At 55.1% G+C, this 21307-nt stretch overlaps 1 protein-coding gene across 1 annotated transcript; it reads left to right on the forward strand.

The window, feature by feature from the left end:
• Nucleotides 1-794: 794 nt before the first annotated feature.
• On the forward strand, nucleotides 795-19506 carry ADRA1D (adrenoceptor alpha 1D). Its single transcript, XM_047746744.1, has 2 exons — nucleotides 795-2807; nucleotides 18838-19506. The coding sequence occupies exons 1-2, from the start codon at nucleotides 1691-1693 to the stop codon at nucleotides 19434-19436; spliced, it is 1716 nt and encodes a 571-aa protein (XP_047602700.1). The 5' UTR covers nucleotides 795-1690; the 3' UTR covers nucleotides 19437-19506.
• The last annotated feature ends 1801 nt before the right edge of the window (nucleotides 19507-21307 follow it).

Consider the following 21307-nt stretch of genomic DNA (forward strand, 5'->3'; position numbering starts at 1 on the left):
CACAGGCTCTGAGTTCTCTCTCCACCTCTTCCCAGACAGCTCTCCAAATGGACCCTCACCTCCCTGGCACAACTCAAGCGTTCCTCATCTAGCACCTACATGGTTCTATTATCTTCCCTGCAATTCCCTTCCCCCTGCTACCCAACATGCCCAGCATGGCGCCCTGGTGAGTAATTTTACGGCAGTCAAATGAGTGATCTCTTTCTGTCTCTTCCTACCCAGTCCCGCTAGTTAACAAGAGGCTCCTCAAAGCCAACCCTCCACCTGTGTCCCCCATTCAAACCAGCTCCACACACCCCCTGCCCTCTGTCCTCCCTGTCCAAATCCTGGCCTGCCAAGTCCCACGCAGCCAACAAACCCAGTCACTGCTCTCCGGTCTTAACAATGTACTAATTTAATGTTCACATCGTTAAATAGACACTACTCTTATCTATTCTTATCCTCCTTTTACAAATGAAGAGCTGAGACATGAAGAAGTCAAAGAGCTCCTAGGGTACATAGCCCAGATGTGGAGCCAGACATTCTGCCAACATCCCACTCTGTAACCATCAGGCCAAGCGCCCTTTCCCACCCTCCAGCACTTCCTCCTTCCCCAGAAGGCCACTTATTTGTGTAACAAGGAAGTTTTATTCCGATATCTGATACGGAGTCAAGTAACAATGCCGAAGTTGGTAGACGTAAACCAGTGGGTGGTGGGCAGGGTCAGAGAGCCATAACCAAATGGATTCTTGTTCCTTTTCCCATCACAGACCAGAAGCGGCACCTGATCCCTCCCCGGGCTCTCGCCACTCCACCGCACTGGACAGAGGTGTTTGAGACCCTCGCCTGGCCTGTGGCCAGAGAGGAGTAAGGAGGTGCGGCAGATCCCCCCAGGCAGTCCCAGGAGGCGATCGCCGCCGTACTGCGCGCTCCGGTCCGCAGTCCGCAGATCCCGGGTGCTTGCTGCTCTCTGGCGGCCGGAGCCGGGAGCCCGGGAGCCCCGGGACCCGAGAATCGCGCCGTCTCCGCTCCGCGCGCCCAAGGGCACCAGCGAGTGACCGAGAGGCTGGGGAAAAGGGCGGGAGGAAGGGGGATGCGGCGGAGGGGAAAGGAAAGAGGCCCGCGAGGGGCGCGGGAAGGGGCGAGTTGCTGACGGCGAGAAGAGAGGGCGGTCGTGGGTACCCGCGGCAGGGCAGGGGTGGCTGCCGCGGGGTGGGAGCGGGCGCCAGCGCCGCGACCCCTCCGGACTCCGGAATTGCTGATCGCCCGACTCGCGCTGCCCCTTCTCCCAGAGCGTGGGGCGCCCCCTCCCTCGGCGCCGGCCGCCCCCTCCTCCTTCCCTGCGCTGCCCCTCCTCCGTCCCGCCCCCCGCGCCCGGTCGAGAGCGCCGCAGTGGCTTTGCCTGCACTGCCCGGCCCCTGAGCCGCCGCTCTGCCCGCTCGCCTGGGCACGCTCAGAGAGCAGCGCGCATCTCCAGCCCCGGCTCTCCGGTCCGACTCCGCCGCCAGCCTCGGGAGCCCCGGCCGCAGCCCCGGCCGGCCCCGCTCCGCTCGCGGACAGCGGCGCTGGGCGCTACAGGAACTCCGGCAGGACCCCGACGGGACCCGCGCGCCGGGCTGCAGCCGGAGCCCCACGGCTATGCCCGGGGCCCCTCTCCTGGCCAGCCGCCTGTCCTGCGCCCGGGCCCGGCCCCCGACGGCCGCGCGCTGAGATGACTTTCCGCGACCTCCTGAGCGTCAGTTTCGAGGGACCCCGCCCTGACAGCAGCGCGGGGGGCTCCAGCGCGGGCGGCGGCGGGGGCGGCGCGGGCGGCGCCGCCGCCTCGGAGGGCCCGGCGGTGGGCGGCGTGCCGGGAGCCGCGGCCGGCGGCGGCGGCGGCGTGGTGGGAGCGGGCGGCGGCGAGGACAACCAGAGCTCCGCCGGGGAGCCGGGGGGCGCGGGCGCGGGCGGCGAAGTGAACGGCACAGCGGCCGTCGGGGGGCTGGTGGTGAGCGCGCAGGGCGTGGGCGTGGGCGTCTTCCTGGCCGCCTTCATCCTCACGGCTGTGGCGGGCAACCTGCTGGTCATCCTCTCGGTGGCTTGCAACCGCCACTTGCAGACAGTCACCAACTATTTTATCGTGAACCTGGCCGTGGCCGACCTGCTGCTGAGCGCCACGGTGCTGCCCTTTTCGGCCACCATGGAGGTCCTCGGCTTCTGGGCCTTCGGCCGGGCCTTCTGCGACGTGTGGGCCGCCGTGGACGTGCTGTGCTGCACCGCCTCCATCCTCAGCCTCTGCACCATCTCGGTGGACCGCTATGTGGGCGTGCGCCACTCGCTCAAATACCCCGCGATCATGACCGAGCGCAAGGCGGCCGCCATCCTGGCCCTGCTCTGGGCCGTGGCCCTCGTGGTGTCCGTGGGGCCCCTGCTGGGCTGGAAGGAGCCCGTGCCCCCTGACGAGCGCTTCTGCGGCATCACGGAGGAGGCAGGCTACGCCGTCTTCTCCTCTGTGTGCTCCTTCTACCTGCCCATGGCCGTCATCGTGGTCATGTACTGCCGCGTGTACGTGGTAGCGCGGAGCACCACGCGCAGCCTCGAGGCGGGCGTCAAGCGAGAGCGCGGCAAGGCCTCCGAGGTGGTGCTGCGCATCCATTGTCGCGGAGCCAGCACCGGCGCCGCCGACGGGACGCACGGCCCACGCAGCGCCAAGGGCCACACCTTCCGCAGCTCCCTGTCGGTGCGCCTGCTCAAGTTCTCCCGCGAGAAGAAGGCGGCCAAGACGCTGGCCATCGTCGTGGGCGTCTTCGTGCTCTGCTGGTTCCCCTTCTTCTTCGTCCTACCGCTTGGTGAGTGACCCGTCTCCCACCAGCCCCTTCCTTTGCTCCTTGAGCCTGCGGCTTTGCCTTCCCGGCACCCAGACTGGGAAGGCCTTCCCAGGCGGAAGGTGACTCTCCACCTGGGCACACAAGGTTGACTTAGCAACCTCCCTGGTGTCTTAGGCAGGTGCGCTTTGTGGTCGACAAAAGAGAGGCCCCTCGTGCTTGCAGGATTCGTTTTGCAAGCTTTGAACTTCTGTCCTTAACCTCTCGATGTCCATGACAAGCCCAGGGTTTTTTTTTCACACTCCCAAACCCCTAAATATAAGAGATCTGTGGCATCTGTGCGGAAGTCTGCTCCATAGGATGTGGTCAGCAGTGTACATGTTCCTCTAAATACCCCACCCAACACACACACACACACACACACACACACACACACACACACACACATTCACAGACACAAATGCCAGCACCCAGTGGTGGGGGCAGAGTGCATGCAGGTGTCCCAAGCCCGTACATCAGCAGGGACTCGAAGCCACCTGCTTTCTCCAGGAACTCATTCAGTTTCAGAAGGCCGGGAGACCCTCGCTTCCTGGTGTCTGTGAATGCACTGGGCTCTCACTTCTGAAATCTCTTCTTGTAGGTGGGGAGGGGGCTGTGTGGGATCAGAAGGAAAGGGATAGGGACAAATTATCAAATGCAAAGTTAATATCGTTCATCATTGCTTCTGACATTGACTGAGTCCTTTAGCTCTCTTGAGAACTTTCCTGTTTCTCTCAGCAGCTTCCCTGCAGTCCTGGGAGGTAGGCGGCTATTCTCAGGGGCTTCGTCCCACCCCCTGAAGGTCCCTCCTGGAAACCTCGGGGCCAGGTCAGCATAGGGAGGAGAAGGGGAGCATCGTCTCTGGGGACGTATTTGCCCTGAGTCATTTTGCCCATGGCTGCAACCTCAGCCGGCTCAAGCTGGGCCTCCCCTGTCTTTCCCAGGCCTCGCTCCTTCCACACTGTGCAGCGGAGTCAGGAAGGGGACAACGGCTTCCCTCCTACTCCCCTGCAGGCCCTCTCCACACAGCGGCCATGGTGAATGTATATTATAAATTAGAATGTTACTGTCCGTTAAAACCCCTCCATGCTTTCCAGCTGCCCTGGGAACAAAATCCAGACTCCACCATGGCCTGTGAGAGGGTGACCTTCAAATTTATTATTGTCCAAACCAAAACGAGACGTTATGAATATTTATGCTGGGATCCCAGGCACAAACTGGGACAGTGGGGGCAAACCCGAACATATGCTTCCCCTCCTGGAAGCAGGGCCCCGGGTGACGGCCTCATGGCTTTGCTTCCCTGCCCCTTGTTTGTTGAATGCTTTGGCTCCTCTGACCCTATTCCGGTTCCTTACCTATATGGGGCTCCTGCTCCTGCACTTGCTCGTCCCTCCATCTCACCTGCCCTCCACAACCCCTCCTGGCTAACTTTAGGTCTCCGTTTAAATGTCCCCTCTTCAGAGAGGTCTTCCCTGATGCCTCAGCCTCCGTGTGTCCTTCTCTGGTCTCTCTCCCTTGGGGTTCAAGTTTCTCTTTCTTTACTGTCTCCTGCGTGCTGCTTGTTTGGTGTCCCGCCCCTGCACTGGCCCCAAAGCTCTTCAAGGGCAGGGCCTGGGGTCATTATTAAATCCACAGTGCCGGCACAGCGCCTGGCATAGGAGGAACAATGTGGCACAACAAGGACCACGGGCTCTGGCACCAGACAGCCTGGGTTCAAATTCTAGCTTTGCTCCGACTGGCTCTGGAATTTTGGGCAAGTTCCCGAGCCTCTCTGTGCCTCTGCGTCCTCGTCTAGAAAATCAAGGTCGTGGTGATGGTAGCAGTGCCCACCTGAGGACCCGCCATGAGAATTCAGGAAGCTGCTGTATGTAAATCTAACCATTGCTTGTCACGAGCACCCTGCGAGCTAATGCTTTTGTAGTAGTCACTCTGAGTACATCACTGACTTGAAAATCAGCCAGCCAGAGGCTGCTGTGAGGGTGTAGGGAGGCATGGACACTAAGCAACACACTTGGGGGCCAAGTAGGCAGGCAGGAGAAAGTCAGTGTGCCCCCCCTCCTTTAGAAACCTGCCCCAGATTTAGTACCCTCCCCACAAAGCTCCCCACTCAGGCTCCTTTCTCCCACCAACCAACCCCTGCCTTATCCATGCCCACCCATACCCTACCCTGGGTGCCCTCATTCCCCCCCGCCCCCCACTTCACACTGCCCCCCCCATAGGGAATGATCAAGCTGTGTACAGAAGGCCACCTCCCATTATGTTCTTTTAACTTCTTTTAAAATTTCCAGTTACAGAATGATGCACAGATAACGAGAAAATGCTAGGCCGAGGGTCCCTGTACCCATAATCACCCATACAGAACAGCTGTTCACATGTTCCCATATTTGCCTCAGATCCCTTTCTCTGTTTCTCTTTTCAAAGAAATAGAACACAGACAAAAGTAAGTTCCCTCCTGCGGTCCCTTCCTCCTCTGCTCCCTCCCTCCCCAGAGGTAAACCTGGAGTCTGTCACCCCATTCATCTCTTTATACTCTTACTGCAAATATCTGTATCCATAGTAATGTATAGTATTGTCTCGTCTGCCTTTAGGGTGTGTAGAATTGGCAGTATGCCGTGCACACCGTTCTTCAGTTTGCCTTTCTCATGCAACATTACCTCTCCGAGATTTACCTGGGCTGGTTCACTGTAGCAGCAGTACAGTATTCCATTCGAGAATATTCCATGGGGTGTTACGCAGTCTTGTGCTGAGCATTTGATTTTTCATAGTTTTCACTGTTCCAGTCAACACTGCAAAGGGCTCCTATTGTTTTTGTTTTTTGTTTTTGGGTTTTTTGGTTTGGGGTTTTGTTGTTGTTGTTTGGGGGGGGGTGTTTTGAGGTTAGAGCATGTGCTCCTCTTCCAGGAAGTCATCCCTAAATTTCCATGGTCTTTGGCTCTTTTTCAATCCCTCCATCTCTGCTGCTCCTCACACTTGGCATGGGGCCCCCTGGCGTGTCCTTGTCTCTTCCTTCCTACCAGTCCGGTTTGTGCCCAGCCTCCCAAGCCCCAGAGCAGAGCCCAGGGCCGCGGGTGGCGCCGAATTGAGTGGACTCTGGCAACAGTGAGCAACCAGGACAGAGGCCAAGCAGGGAGACAGAATATTCCGATCTTGCCTCTGCCATGGTGTGGCTGGGAGGGCAGGGCCTGCAGTGGGGTGGCAGTGGCTTAAAGGCTGTGCAGAAAGGAGAACCAACCAGGAGGTCCTGAGACCCCCCCAGCACTGGGCCCAGGCCTGGGAGAAGGGAAGTTCCTTTGAAGGAGCAGGGACAATTCAGAGCATCAACTCTGGGGAGGAATGTGGAATCCAAGGGGTTGGCATATGCTGGTATGGGTGTGCCAAGATATGGTCAGGGTGGAGGAGGTTGAGTCCTTAGATAAAGGAGACCAAGAAGGGGGTGGTTGCCGAAGCAGGAGCATGGGGACAGAAAGAGGATGGAGAGACAAAGAGAAGAGCAGGGCTAGGGGTAGAGCTTTGGGGAGCACCCACTTTGAAGGAACCAGAAAGAGGTCGAGAAGGGGGCCACCAGAAAGAGTGGCATCTCCCTTCTCCTGGACCCTTGTTCCCAGGCCAGGTGTGATGAGCACCAGAGGTGGAGGGCTTGAGAAAGAGCAGTGTGTACCAGCCAGGGCTCTAGCCCATGGAAATGAAGGCACCTAGTAAGGCCACAACCCAGGGGCTGTCCAACAGACCCAGGGTGCCCCTCCCCCCTTGTCCACACTCAAAACCAAATAGAAGCACGAGCCATAGCCTCAGTCTGTCACCTGTCTGACCCTGAGACGCCAGTCAACAAGGCCAGGAAGGAAGGTCTTGGCTCCTTCCAGGGCACCCAGGGAGCTGTGTGTGGATGCAAGACGCGTCACTTGCCCTCATGAGGGGGTCCCCACCTGCCTGAGCCATTCATTCCATCAGCGTGCCCACTCCCCCTGGTGTGCCCAGGACAGCCCGGTTATGCCTGCCGAGTGGTATGATTACTAGCAATGCTCCCCTTTCACCCTCAAAGGTGTTCCAGGCTGAATGACAGAATATAGGGTCACCAATCCTTGGGGCCTTTGGAGGAGGGGCTCTTGGCAGCCCTTCCCAAGACAGGCAAGCAACCCCTGCTCTCACCTCAGCAAGCTAACGTGGAACTGGGTGCCTTAGAAAATCACAGGATGTCATGTAAAATCCCTTCTGACATCTAGAGGAACCGAAACTTACAGAATGCACATATGGAGAGGGGCAGCAGTTCTGGCCTGAAGACTTCCCTGGGGAAAGGGGGTTTGGTAGGGGTGCGGTGGGTGGGAAGGGCCCCTGATGAAAGCCTCTGCCCTAGGACACTTCATGCGGTAGGCCTCTCACCCCCAGAGGTCTGGGCCAGCCTTTGGGGGCAGAAATCCCTGCAAGCAAGAGGGGAACAGAGAAACTGGGGAGAAACCTTGCCCCAGCAAGTGCCCATCTGCACAAGAGCTCCCTTCCTCTCCCAGGCACCTCCAGATGCATCTTCTCTTGCGGCTGTCATGGCAGTGACACTTCACTGCATCAGGCTCAGATGCCCCCTTAGCCATCCCCAGAGGTGGACCTGTCCCCTGGAACACACACACACACAGACATGACAGCCCCCCCCCCCATTATTCCTGGGCTGCACTCCAAGCTCCCTTCCATTGGGCAGGTCACTGAGCCTGATTGGCCTCCGAATGTGCTCACTCGTGCAAAGTAGCCTCAGAGGCTCACAACCCATGGCGCCCTGCCAAACACGCCTCAAGGTGGGCAAGCTGTCTAGAGGCTGATGTCAGAAGTCCTGGGACAGCCCAGCTGCTGTCCCAGACCCCACATCTAGCCATCTGTGAGCCATACTTGGGCCTCCTTCCCAGCCGGTCAGGCTCGGCCCTGTGATATCGCCACCCTGCCCACCCCTGGATTTAATTAGGGGCTCCTTCCTGCTCCCCAAATATTCTGTACATGCTTTGATCACAGGACATTGTAATTGCTAGTATTCTTACACATATCACAAAGCACAGGACAGAGGAAACTATACATATACGGACGTAGAAAAGTAGGGGGGCCTGTGGCCTGGGAGGCATGAAGTGGAGAGTCCATGGCAAGAGGAGTCCCATCAACAGGTGGAGTAAATAAATTGTGCTGTGTTGTTAAATTTGCTGAACTACTATACAGCTAGGAAAAATAACACAATGTGGATGGATTTCAGGGACACTATGCTGGACCAACTGAGCCAGATCTGAAATTAAAAGAACACAATCTACACGATTCTGTGTATACGAAGTTCAGAAACCAGCAAAACTAGTTGATGATTAAAGTCAGGTTGGTGGGTATACGTATTGGCTGGAAGAGGGAGCAAAGAAACCTTCCGAAGGGTTGAGAATGTTCTAGATCTTGGTCTGGGCAGGGACTACATTAGCATGTGCATATGTAAGTCATCAAGCTATACTCTTAAAACTTTATAACTTGACTGTCATTATCTGATGCCTGAATTAGAAAAAGAGAAGGCGGGAGGAGGCAGAAGACAGGCTCGAGCCACGCTGAGGAGTCGATGTCCAGACTGGCAAACACACGTGGGCAGCCGGCTAGAGGGGGTCGATTCCTCATGTGCATCCGAGCGTTGGCCAAATGCCAAAGGACTCCTCTGCAAATGTTCCCTGAGGTCGCGCAGGGGTTTACAGTCACAGGGGGACTGGTAAGGGATGCTTGGTGGCAGGTCCTCAGCAGTGCCATTAAATATCCCCTGGCCCGAAAGCCTGAAAAAAGGGCTGGCATCACATCTCCTAACTGTGCCTTTGTGGCACCTGGCACGTAGTAGGTGCTCAGTAAACATATGTAGAAGGCGGAAGTGGTGGATCCCATAGCCTCTTCACATCCCCCCATGCCAAGGGTCTGAGTGGTAAAGCACAGTACCCCTCTTTCTTTTTGGTTTTCTTTTATTTGGATAGGAACACTTAACATGAGATCTACACTTTTAGCAAGTTTTGACGTGTACAATGCACTATGTTAACTGTAGACACAGTGTTGCACAGTAGAGCTCTAGAATGTATTCATCTTAAGTGAAACTTCATTTATGATGATGGATTAGCAGCTCCCTAGCCCCCCTCCCCCCAGTCCCTGCCATTGTTCTCTCTGATTCCAAGGACCCAGCTTCCACAATGTCAACCCAAGCCCAGCTTTGGTGCATCCCAACCTCCACCCACCATCCCAGCACTGAGGATTATTCTGTTTTGTTTTGGTTTGGTTTTGAGGGTTATTTTGAAGAACATCCAGAAGCCTTATTAGTTCATCTGTAAATTCTTCAATATATATTTCTAGAACACAAGTTTTTTTGAAAAAATAACCACAACCCATTATAACACATAGAAATAGTTGTTTAAGGGCAATTATGGTCTTCCTAGTGTTCAGATGTTGCCAGTCGCCTCATAAATGTATCATTTGTTTGACTCAGGATCTGAGAAAGGTGCGCGTGTTGCATGTGGTTGATTTGCCCACTTGGTCTCTTTAATTGGTAAGATTCCCCTCCTCCCACCTTTTCCTTGCAATTTACTTAGTGAAGAAACCAGATCATGTGTCCCAAACAGGTACCCACGGTCTGGAGTCTGTGTCCCCATGGGGCCATTCAGTGTGTCCCTCTGGTCGGTGTACTTCCTGTGAACCGGCTCAATCAGAGTAAGCTTCAGTGTTTGGGCCAAGAACTCTTCCCTTTTGTGCTGTTACGAGTGGTCAGCGGCTCAGGTACCTGATAAGACGTCTCGGGCTCTGCTCGTACTTCTCTTCCCCCAGAACCTGGAAGCAGCCATTTCTTCAAAGAGCCTCGGTCCCTTTTAGTGGCAAATGATCATTTAAAGATCACCGTCTGAGCTCTCAGCTGCTCAGTGAGACTGAGTTGGCCCCTGAATTAGCAGACAGAGCTAGTACATATTATTTTTTTGTAAAAAAAAAAAAAAAATACACCACTGACGGGATGTACCTAGGAGCCGCCCCTCCGCCCACATCCCCCCAACTGCAGAAGGGCATCCAGGGCCAGACAAATAGTTTTCTGCCAGCCCCACAGAGTTCATGGGTCCTAAGGCAAACACGGGGGCACAGGATTTCTGATCTATTCCCAGTCCATCTTGAGCCAGAGTATCCGCCGATTACCTCTCACCATGGAAAACTGGCACTGCAAGGAATTCAAGAGAATTGGCTTGACACAGCTGGCCCCATGGTGCCCTCACATCACCCCTTCATGTTCTCAACAATCCATCAGAGACCAGGCCCCTAGCGCGGTCACCTCTTCCTGACAGCCTTCCATGATTGTGCCCACTTCAAAATGGCCTTATCTCCTACCACTCTCCCCTTCCCCTTCTCTGTTCCAGTGATCTCAACTTCTTGGTTGTCCTCCAACATCTCAGGTTCCCTGTTGCTTCAGGGCCTTTGCACATGCCCTTCCACTGTCTGGCATTCTCTTTCCTCACGTTGATGTGTGGCTCAGTCCCCCCTCGGGGTCTCTAGGTCTCAGCTCAAGTGTGCTTGATTAGAGAGGTTTATTTGACCCTTTACAGTATAGCAAAGAGGTTTGCAGGCAGCAGACGTCCCAGGCTCTCCTGGCAGAGGAACTACTGAGCTTCAGAGTCAGAGCCACTGAGCAAGCAGTTGAGAGAAGGGGGAGAGAGAAAGGCAGCATGGGGCGGGGAATTCCTTCTCTCCCAGCCCTACTGGTGAGAAGACACCTGACTATCCAGGAGAATGTGGTATTTCTAACTACACTCTATCTCTCTGGCCAGAGAGAAAGGCTGCCTGTGAATAGAAAAGTCCCCAGTGATGGAATGGGTGGGAAAGGGGCAGGCTGGGGTGCAGCCTGATATTTCACGGTCGGCTGCAAGTTATGAGCAAGCCTGGCTGTGAATTCTGACTTTCTGCCAAGAACAAGTTCCCTTCTGGTGGTGCCAAAAGAAAGCTGTTAATCACACAGCCCGCCCCATGGCTTCACAACTGTCATTCCCCAGCGAGGCTCGGCTAGCTCGGCCGCCTCTAGCCTAACCAGCATCTCAGTAGCATCTCCATCTCCTAGACCTGGGCATCTCTGGTCCTTAGGCGTGGAGACTGACTTGGTAATCATCAAGGCTGCAAACGCAAAATCTCACGGGCTGCCTCAGTTTCCCCAACAATGTGTGGGCCTGGCTTGGATATCCCATCCCACTCAGGATATCCTGAGCCACCCAGGCGCCCCATCCATTTATATTTTTAAAGAATCGCTCTAGCTGCTGGGTTGAGGATAAAAAGCAGGGTATAAGCACAGGGAGGAGGGTAGCTATTGAGTTCTGACCTTGTGTCCTTCCTCTCTGCCCTTGGTGACTCCTTTCTGTAACCACTACCCTTATCATTGTTCTGCAAACATGCCAGTGTGTCTGGCATATCCCACCCCCCACAGCCAGCATGCCACAGAATGAGCCTACCTGTTGACATAGGAGAGAGGCCCTTCCTTTTGTGGCTAATGGCTACCCAGCCCCACTCAACATTAGGTTAGACTCCTGACCGAGGTGCCCCAATATGGGAAATGGGGGAAAGCAGATGGGAGCAAGACTGATGGGACACTCGCATGAGAGCAAGGCCAAGAAGAGAGAAGCAAGCAGGAGTTGGGTCTGTGCTCATCTCCCACCTGTGTTCTTACTACTCCTCACAGGTGCCTAGAAGTGATCCCTCAGCCCCCGCTGAGGGTCAGGCACCTCTGGGTCAGGCATCTGTGTTAGAGGCTGGGATAAAAACAGCCATCAGTCTCATTGCTGCCTTCAAGAAACTGATCATCTAGGAGGGTAGATAGAGCAGTAACAAATTTTATTAAAATGCGGGCTTGCATAAAAGAGCAGGTAACCCAGGCTTGATGGGGAGGACGCCAGCCCCAAGGCTCGAGGGCTGGGAAGGATGAAACAGTTGGGGCCAAGCAGAAAGGCAGAAGAAGCCCAGCCCCCTGTGGGAGGACCTGCTCGCAGCTTCATCCCTCAGCTTGTGGCCAAATCTGGAGGGGAGCGTAGACAGCACTGGGTTCTAAAAAGCCTTGACTGCAACACAAGAAAGCTTGGGGTTAGTCCTCAGACCCGCTGGAAGCCACTTGCAGTTTTCAGAGGTTTAAGGAGAGAAACCAATTTTAGAAAAAGCCTCCAGCAGCTGTGTGTGGAGTGGAGAGGCCACAGGACCCTCGGGGTTCATCGCAGCCATGCAAACAAAATGAGATGCCAGACTAAGCAAAAGCCTCGGGAATGAGGTGAAGGGAAGGACCCTGCTAGAGAGAAAATCGAAGGCACCTGGCACGATGGCCAGTTGGACACGGAGAGTAAAGAAGAGGGACTCACTGAGCAAACTCGGCAAGTGTCCAGCACCTACTGTGTGTTCAGTGTGCTCAGGAGGGCTTCAGGGCCATGGGAGCGTAGTGCCAAGCAAAACAGGCACAAGTGCTGCCCTGGGGACTTGGCTGCAGACAGAGATGCTGGACAAAATGAAAACTCAAACAGTACGGGAGGAGGCGCGTAGGTGCCACGGAGAGCCAGTTGAGGGGGATGGGAAGTGCTGGGTTTGGGGAGGGCAACTCAGTTTTACGTGGGAAGCCAGGGAGACCTCACTGCAAAGGTGAGCGCACGAGCTATGTGGATATCTGGGCAAAGAAGATGATTAGGAAAAGCAAGTGCAAAGGCCCTGTGGTGGGAGTGTGTCTGGCATATCCAAGAAGTAAAATGGAGGGCAGGATGGCTGGAATAGAGTCGGGGGGTTAGGAAGAGAGGATGGCCAGAGGGGTTGGGGGGCCACATGTCGAGCTGTGTAGGTTGTAGGCTTTTACCGGGAGGGGGAAGGGTAGCTCTTAGAGGGTTTTGGAACCTAAGGAGTGACTTGATCCATTTTTTTTTAAGATTTTATGCATTTATTTTACAGACCTCTGTCTGTAGAGCAACATCTCTATCACAAGTGGGCAGAGAGGCAGGCAGAGAGAGAGGAAGAAGCAGGCTCCCTGCTGAGCAGAGAGCCCGATGTGGGGTTCGATCCCAGGACTCTGGGATCACGACCTGAGCCAAAGGCAGAGGCTTTTACCCACTGAGCCACCCAGGCGCCCCATCCATTTATATTTTTAAAGAATCGCTCTAGCTGCTGGGTTGAGGATAAAAAGCAGGGTATAAGCACAGGGAGGAGGGTAGCTATTGAGTTCTGACCTTGTGTCCTTCCTCTCTGCCCTCGGTGACTCCTTTCTGTAACTACTACCCTCATCATTGTTCTACAAACATTCCAGGGCCACTGCAGGGCCTTTGCACTGGCTATTCTCACTGCCTAAAAAGGTTTTTCTCCCCATATGTCCACATGCTCTATTCAGCCCTTCACTCAAATGTGACATCCTCAGCAGGATGTCCTGCTTTCCTGGCCACCTTATCCAAAATCTATCCCACCCCCCACAGACATACAAATACACACCTCCTATCTTCTTCCCCTGCTTTACTTCTCCTTAGCTTATTTAATTATCTGATATGTTTGCATTTTCCTTGTTTATCCCATGTCTTGCCAGCCTTGCCCAGTGAAATGTAAGCTTCATGAGGTCAGGATAAGTGTGACATGGCAGTAGACACCCAAGTGGAGAGGTCTGGGAGGCAGTTAGACCTGAGTCTGGAATTCAGGAGAACAGTCTGGGCTGGAGATAGAACTTAGGGGCATTATCATCTGAAGTCGGTATTTAAACCCATGAGCTGGGATGAAATCACCAGGAGAATGTGAAGGGAAGAGATTCCAGACTCTTCTGAGAAGGGCACTCTTACATTTAGCAGTGGGGACGTGCAGAAGCAGCAGCAGAGGGCATGGCTACGGAGTAGAAAATCCAAGAGTGTGGCACCCTAGGAGATGAGATGGCACTGGGTGAGATGAGAGGAGTCCGGGGGGGATGAGATCTGTGTTCGCAGGACAGGAGGAGCAGGGCTCTACAGCAGAGCAGCGAAAAGCAGGTGGGGAAGGGAAGTAGGCAGGTGTGGGCAGAAAAGAAAGCGAGGATGAGGTTGTAGCCCGAGACCCAGCAGAGAGGGTGCAGATGGGACAGGGGCATCCTCTTGAAGGGGACCAATGGATGGAGCGTACCACCACACAAGGAGGCATGCTGACCCCGGGCAGGAGAGACCTCCTTCTTACTAAGGAGGCGAGGTGAGGGAAGCTTGAGCAAGTGTGCAACTTCCTTGACTGCTGTTTCCTGCGTGAAATGGGAAGTGATCGGCGGTTCCAGAAGAGGCTTCTTCCGGTGGAGTAAATGCTCAAGGAGATGGTGCTGGACTTGATGGAAGCAGGCTGAGGGTGAGGAGCAAGGTCCCGGGAAGCCCCAGACAGAGCTGAGTTCGGGAACCCTAACATATTCAGGGAGTGGGTAAATCACTCCAGAGTTCAAGTCTGGGTGAATACGTACAGCCCAAATCCAGAAGGAGGTGGACATGGGAGGGTTGAGAAAGGTACAAGGGGTGGGGGTGGGGAGGGTGAGTGACTAGGAGACTCAGCTAAGCAGGGATGATAGGAGAAATCCAAGGGCGGGCAGAAGGTCCAAGTGCAGATAAGAAAGAGAGGACGAGAAGCTGCAGTCGCAGTGGAAAACAGGTTTTAAGTGAAGAAAGGAAATGCTCAGGTTTATCTTTTAAAAGCCCCCCCCACCCCAGGGGCGCCTGGGTGGCTTAGTTGGTTGGGCATCTGACTCTTGGTTTGGCTCAGGTCATGGTCTCATGGGTGGTGGGATTGCCCCACATCAGCTCCAAGCTCGGCTGCTTGGAGATTCTCTCCCTCTGCCCCCTCTCCCCTCGCTCATGCTCTCTTTCTCTCTCCAAGATAGAGGAGTAAATCTTTAAAAATAAAAATAAAAATAATAAAAGGATTATTTTTATAATCCTATAATCAGACCAGGGGGTGGCATAAAGGGGAGGGGCATTCCAGGACCAATAGGAGTTGGTGATGGATGGGATGCCGGGTGTGACAGAGAGAGGGGTTGGAATGTATGAAGCGCCAATGATGGGCCAAGTACATGTGGAGAGCTTACCATTTAGAGATGAGATAGGCATGCGGTGCCTGACTGGCTTATCTGGGAGGAGCATTTGACTCTTGTTCTCAGCATCATGAGTTCAAGCCCTACATTGGGTATACAGATTACTTAAATAAATAAACATTTTTTCTTTTAAAGATAAAGTAGACAGGAAACTGATGGTCGCCTGCTATGTTCTTGGCACTTAGACGTGAGAAGATGTGCTATAGGGAAAGTACCCCTAACTGTGGGGTTGGGAAGGGTGGTGTGCAGAGGGCTTCCAGGTGGTGGTGTCGCTGGAGCTGGCACTAATAGGTGGAAGGAGGCAGTACAATCAGGGAAGAGCAGGAGCAAAAGCACCCAGGCAAGCCTGGGGAGGCCACTGTGGTCAGAGGGCGGCGAGAAGTCAGTGCAGCCATTCATCTGATGCACAGGAAGACGAAAGACTGCTGAGGGAAGTAGGAGCCATAAGAGAAAGGAGAGCAAGGGTGTGAAGCCGGGAGCCAGAGGAGCGGTGGGAGGCTGAGGGAGGCTGCCCCACACAGGCCTCTGTTTCTAGTGACAGTTGCCAAGTTGAGTTAGCGGGGCTGGGCTTTCTGCCAGCAGGGAAGGCTGTGGGAGAGGGAGCCAGGTCAGGGCAGGAAAGGGGGCTGCCAGGCACTGAGGGACAGTGGCCTTGTCTCAGAGCCCCCAACTACTTGTTGGGGCTTTCCTGTAGCTGGGGTCAGGGGCTGGCACAGGTGGGTGCCAGGCCGCTGGAGAGAGAGGAGAAGGCATATAGGCAAGGTTGGCCTAAGTAACCACAAGTCACAGGGGTTGGGGAGCAGAAAGCTGGGAGTGGCCGAAAAGGGGCTTGTCCACTGATGACCCCACGGCTGGGTGGCATTGCAGGGACAATGCCCAGGAGCCAAGTGCCCATCCTCAGGGGTCTCGGGGCAGCTCCCCATTTCATCTATGCATGCCAAGGGCAGGGATGGGTTCGCAGCCCCCTCGGACCCCAGAGGTCTTGGCCAGAGGTTCAAGCTGATGAGAGAGTGTTGGGCGGATGGGCAGGACAGCAGGGAGACATGGCAGGGCAGACTGCGGCCCTCTGAGCAGAGGTGACTGTGAGGCTCAAAACTGCCCCTCATGAAGGGGACAGAGGTGCTGTTCCTTGTGGAAGCCAGAACCCATGCACAGGCATCTGTATTTTCGGGACAAGATGTCTGCGCACAGTGGGCAGAGAGCACATGGAACACCAGATGCTGTCAGTGTCCCCTCCATGCCATCCCCTGGACCTTCAGGCCACATCAGCCAATTTCCATCCCAACACCTGCCCGTATCTTTGCCCAGGGCCTTTCTCCACCCACCCAAACTCTCATCATCCACGCACACAGCGGGCAGGAAGCGTGGGAAATGAACACCTCGGGGAGCAGCACAACCCATGCCTGATGAATTGAGGGTGTAGACACCCCGCCTCCCTCACCCCGCTGGTGGGACCACTCTGAGGTTCCTGGACTTCCTGGTGTCCCAGAGCTCCCAGTGGCATTGCACCCCAGTTGTTCACAATGAGCAACTTGCCCTTGAATCCTTGTCTCGGGGTCTGCTTCCAAAGCCCAAAGTAAGGCAAGAAGCTCAGCAGGACAAGGAGGAAAATCTGGGGGCAGGAAGGCTGAGTGTGGATCCCAGGTCTGCAGCAAGCTTCTGCACAGGTTGCTTGAGCATAAAATAGAATAGTGTTTATTATGGGTGAGGGCATCCTCACAATATGCTATGTCGCCCACAAATCTGAGCAAAAACCACGCCGGTAACAGCGCTGTTCGGCCGGCTCCGGGCTTGCAGCTGAACGCATAGCCCGCTGATTTGTCATCCTGGGCTAAATATAAAAGAACCGTGGCCTGAGTCAGAGTTATTTTCAGCACTGTGTCTTACTTTGCGGCCACCGAGGGATGCTATTCAGAGGGCCACCTTCCTGGGGGCTGAAGTCAACCCTGGTGGCCCCCAGGGCCAGGGACAACTGTCTAACTCCACTCCCAGGGGGAAGTTGCCTCCTCAGCATATGCTGACAGATGCCCCCACCTCCCCCAAACCCACCAGGTCTTGGCTTCCATTTCTGGCTACTCTCCAGATCCAGGAACTGGTCTCTTCCCTGGGGCGGAGCTGTCCTCCCTCAAAAGCCACCCAAGAGGGAGAGGGGAAGTAAAGCAACACTAGTGTTTATTAAGAGCCTGCGAAGTTCTGCGCCCTGAAATGCGTGAATCTTCACGACATCCCTTCCAGAGAACTGTTACTGGATTTCGCAGAAAGCGTGAGACTTGCTCAGGGCTGCGTGACTGCGGTCTCAATGGCCTGTGCCTCGTGACGCTGGGCAACTCTCCTTCTGCCACTGCCACCGCCACCGTGGGTCTTGGTACTGAGAATTCTCTATATGGTAGGAGGTGGGTGATGGGCAAGTGCTCCCAGGTCAGAGAGGGGGTCGTGGTGCCTCTGCCCCCTCAATAGGGGACTTGCTCTCATTTCTCTGGGGGCCAAGGGAGGAGAGAGCATGGCCCAAGATTTGTCAAGGCCCCCTAGCCCTGGCCCACTCAGTCTCACAGGCACCTGCAACTTTTGCCCCTGGTGGGATGTCTCTGTCACCATCCCCTCCCACGCAGCTGCTGAGGATGTGAGAACGAGAGTGGCTTTGGCTTTCTGCATCATGCATGCCCTTACGTTTTGTCATGTGCCTTTTGAAGACATGACCCCTCAGGTCAGTGATGGGGATGACAGGGGAGAAGTGGGCAGGGAGGAGGATCTTTCTGACAGAGCTCAGGTCCTAGTGCATGCACCCCTACCTGCCTGGCACCTCCCTCAAAGCTACCCCCAGAAGCCCACCCTGACCACTTCCCCTGGGATGGCCCCACTGACCTCTGTTCCAACAGCCATGGGCATTGTGTTTACTGAGGCTTAATTCTAGGCTCTTGTCTCTCACCTGCTTGAAAACATCCATGGCTCCCAACTACCCACAAATACATGTGGAAATTCCCAGCACTTCAGGCCCTTTACCATCTGTCCCAAATGACGTTTTTCTTGGTGTATCCCACAGGACATTCCCAGGCCCCCAACTTGTACTCCTCTTGCCCACCTGTCCACTCCTCTGCTGTCTCCCTCTGTCCCTCCTCATCTCACCACACTCCTGTCCATCTTTTGAGAACCCTGGAAGCCCCCCGGCCTCCCTGCTGAGCACTACCATCACCCTGTCTTCATTTCCTTGATAGTTTATGCACATGGGTGCTCAGGGAATGCGGCCATGCTTGATGTGAGCCCAACACAGTGCCTGACGTGGGGCAAGCCTTGGTCAACATTTAATTCAAAGGCGCTTACCCTTTTAGTGCCACAGACAGCCCTGCGCATCTGGCAAAGCTTGGCAGGGGGCCCTTCTCAGGGTTATGCTTTCAAATGTATAAACTAAAATACAAGAAATTGCAAAGAAAACTGATTTGGTCGAACACATCAAAATATTTGTGAATGAAATCTGTGAGTTAGTAAGTCACTTGCTTCTAGGTTAGGGCAGTAAAAGGATCTAGGGGTGCGTTCGGATGTCTGTCGTTTGCAAATAGTGAGCAGCGTGGACAGCGTTTCAAAGCGTCTGCAACAACTGAATGTGACAGGAAAATATCTGGCAGGAACTGCTCATAGCAGGTCGAATCCTAGAAAACTGCCCATCTTGCACCCGTTTTGAGCTCCAAGAACCGTGATTGCATATGGCTCCGTCTCCTCCTGCGCAGGTTTGTTGCCGACACTCGTCTTGAGGGAAATGAACAGTATCGGGTAGAAGTGAGTAAAATGAAAAACGATTTTTCCTCATCCAAGTTCATGGACCCCTCGAATTATATCAGGGACCCCTTGGGAAGAGAGACCTTGAGAGACTCGAGTTCACGACGCCTTTGCGCCCAGGGGCTACCTAGGCTTCCCTCTCCCCAAGTCTCCGTCTAACAGGTGTGACTCTCTGTCCCCCCCCCCCCCCCCCAGGCTCCCTGTTCCCGCAGCTGAAGCCGTCGGAGGGCGTCTTCAAGGTCATCTTCTGGCTCGGCTATTTCAACAGCTGCGTAAACCCGCTCATCTACCCTTGCTCCAGCCGCGAGTTCAAGCGCGCCTTTCTCCGCCTGCTGCGCTGCCAGTGCCGGCGTCGCCGGCGCCGCCGTCCCCTCTGGCGCGTCTATGGCCACCACTGGCGGGGCTCGACCGCGGGCCCGCGCCCTGACTTTGCTCCCGGCCGCGACGCCGCGCCCCCTGGGGCCCCGCTGGCCCTCACCGCGCCCTCGGCCCCCGGCTCCCCCGACACGCCGGAGGCGCAGGCTCCCGTCGCCGGTCGTCGAAAGCCGTCCTGCGCCTTCCTCGAGTGGCGGCTGCTCGGGCCGTTCCGGAGACCGACCACTCAGCTGCGTGCCAAGGTCTCCAGCCTGTCGCACAAGATCCGCGCCGGGAGCGCGCGCGCAGAGGCCGCCAGCACCCTGCGGGCGGAGGTGGAGGCGGTGTCCCTGGGAGTCCCCCACGACGTGGCTGAGGGCGCCACCTGCCAGGCCTACGAACTGGCGGACTACAGCAACCTCCGGGAGACTGATATTTAAGGACCCTGAGCGAGCCGAGGAGTGTGCTGGGGGAGGAGAAAAGGGGCTGCGGGTGGGGGAACGGGAGTGGGGGGCGGTGAGGGAGGCTGGCTTTGTTCAAGAGGCCCGGGCCGGATCAGGGACGGGACACTGATCAGGGCGGCTGCTCTGGGGCCTCCCCGAGGAACTGAGGCGGGGGAAACGTGAGAAGTTGTGGCCCCCTCCTAGACACGGGTGCCTGGAGCTCCTCCTTTTGGAGGAAGGAGCTGCGGGTTCCTGTGGGGGTGGGGGGGGGGCTTTGCTCCCAGTCGTTTGAGAAACACTGCCCCATCCATGCCCTGAACCCTGGACAGACAGCCTCAAGTGTGGCAAGGCAGTCCCGCCCCTCCTCCTGGGGCAGAAGGGGCGCAGAGGCCCTGCCTGGCTGTCCCCAGTCCTCCCCTAGGAAAAAAGTCAGTGGGACCAGGGCTTCTCAATGGACACAATTTCTCCTTACTGCCTGGCGGAATCCAGTGGACCTGCTGCCACCATCAACTTGGTGGCAGATTGGATGACTGTCCTACAAGCCTGTTGTATTTACCCATGGACCCACTCCCCCCTACAGAGGCTCCTCCACTCATACCCCATCACCTGGCCCTGCTCCTCATTATCTCCCAAGGGCCTTACTGTTTACACTCTGTACATAGTGCCTGTGCCCATCACTTCTTGCCGGGATCTGGAGCCATCAAATGGGGAGAGTTTTATTTGTCATTTTGAGACATATTTATTGGTAAGAGTACTTCTATTTTGTCCAAACTGTGCAAACAGTCCCTCTTTAGCTTGTAAACCCATAAAGAACCACCCTTTCCCCCCCCCCCCCAAACTCCTTCAAATTCTAAAGCCCCACAAGAGGATAGATTGGGTCTGCATTCACCTAATTTCAACTTAACTATCTCTTTAACTGATGGCTGCTATCCTCTGGGACTTTCAGCATGACCAAAGGACTCAGGGGTTTTGTTGGCTTTTAAAATTTACATGATTCGTCTTGGGAACCAAATAGTAATCGTAAGCATAAGTTTTTGCTTTGTCAGTCTCCCCAGATGAAACTGTGATGCCCTGAGGGCCTCAGTGAGGAAGGTGGCCATCAGTTAAATGGGTAAAACATGAAAAAATATACAAGCCCAAGTAGACAAGTATACATGGTGAGTGAGAGAACACCTACCTAAACCATGCTTGTTGGTTTTGAGTGAAATGTCCAACACTTGCCGCATTCTCAAGAGATTGCAGGTAATTCAGTCTTCAGCTGGATAACATCAACCACATACATACAATCAGAGTGGGGTTGGTGACTGTGATCCAGTGGAAAGCTGGTTAGGTGATACCCCAGGGTGTCTGGAGTAGGAAAGTCCTAAAACTGGAAGAGCCAGTTGCTGGGGCCAACATGGACCAGTATTTTGAACCAGAAGTTTCCATCCTGTACTGAGGAAGTCATCTGTTTGGAAGGTCACCACAATTTTAGACCTCTCATCCCATTTTATAAGGTAAAAAGATAGCCAAGAGCAGACATTTCCTACTGTGGGTCTGCAACAGGTTCTAGACTTTCAGGAATTGCATACCCCCAAGGCACAGGAAGGGCAGTTTAAGGCAGGTGCTGGGAATATAATGCACACCCCCAAAAGGGCCCACTTTATAGCACATTGACCACCCTAAAGCTGGGGACACTGAGGGACAGTCCTTGCTATCTTGTCACAGAGGTGGGGGCCATCCCTCAAATCAGGGGTCAGCAAAGAGGCTCACCCCCTTGTCGGAGAATTGAACATTGGGCTGCTGGGCAGGGGTTCCAGTAGCAGGGGAGGGTCTCTGAGCAGGCGACTGTGGGCTCCCACATGCCAGGGCCGTTGACCCCACAGGAA

Source organism: Lutra lutra, chromosome 9 (genome assembly GCF_902655055.1).
Source record: "Lutra lutra chromosome 9, mLutLut1.2, whole genome shotgun sequence".
Lineage (NCBI taxonomy): Eukaryota > Metazoa > Chordata > Mammalia > Carnivora > Mustelidae > Lutra > Lutra lutra.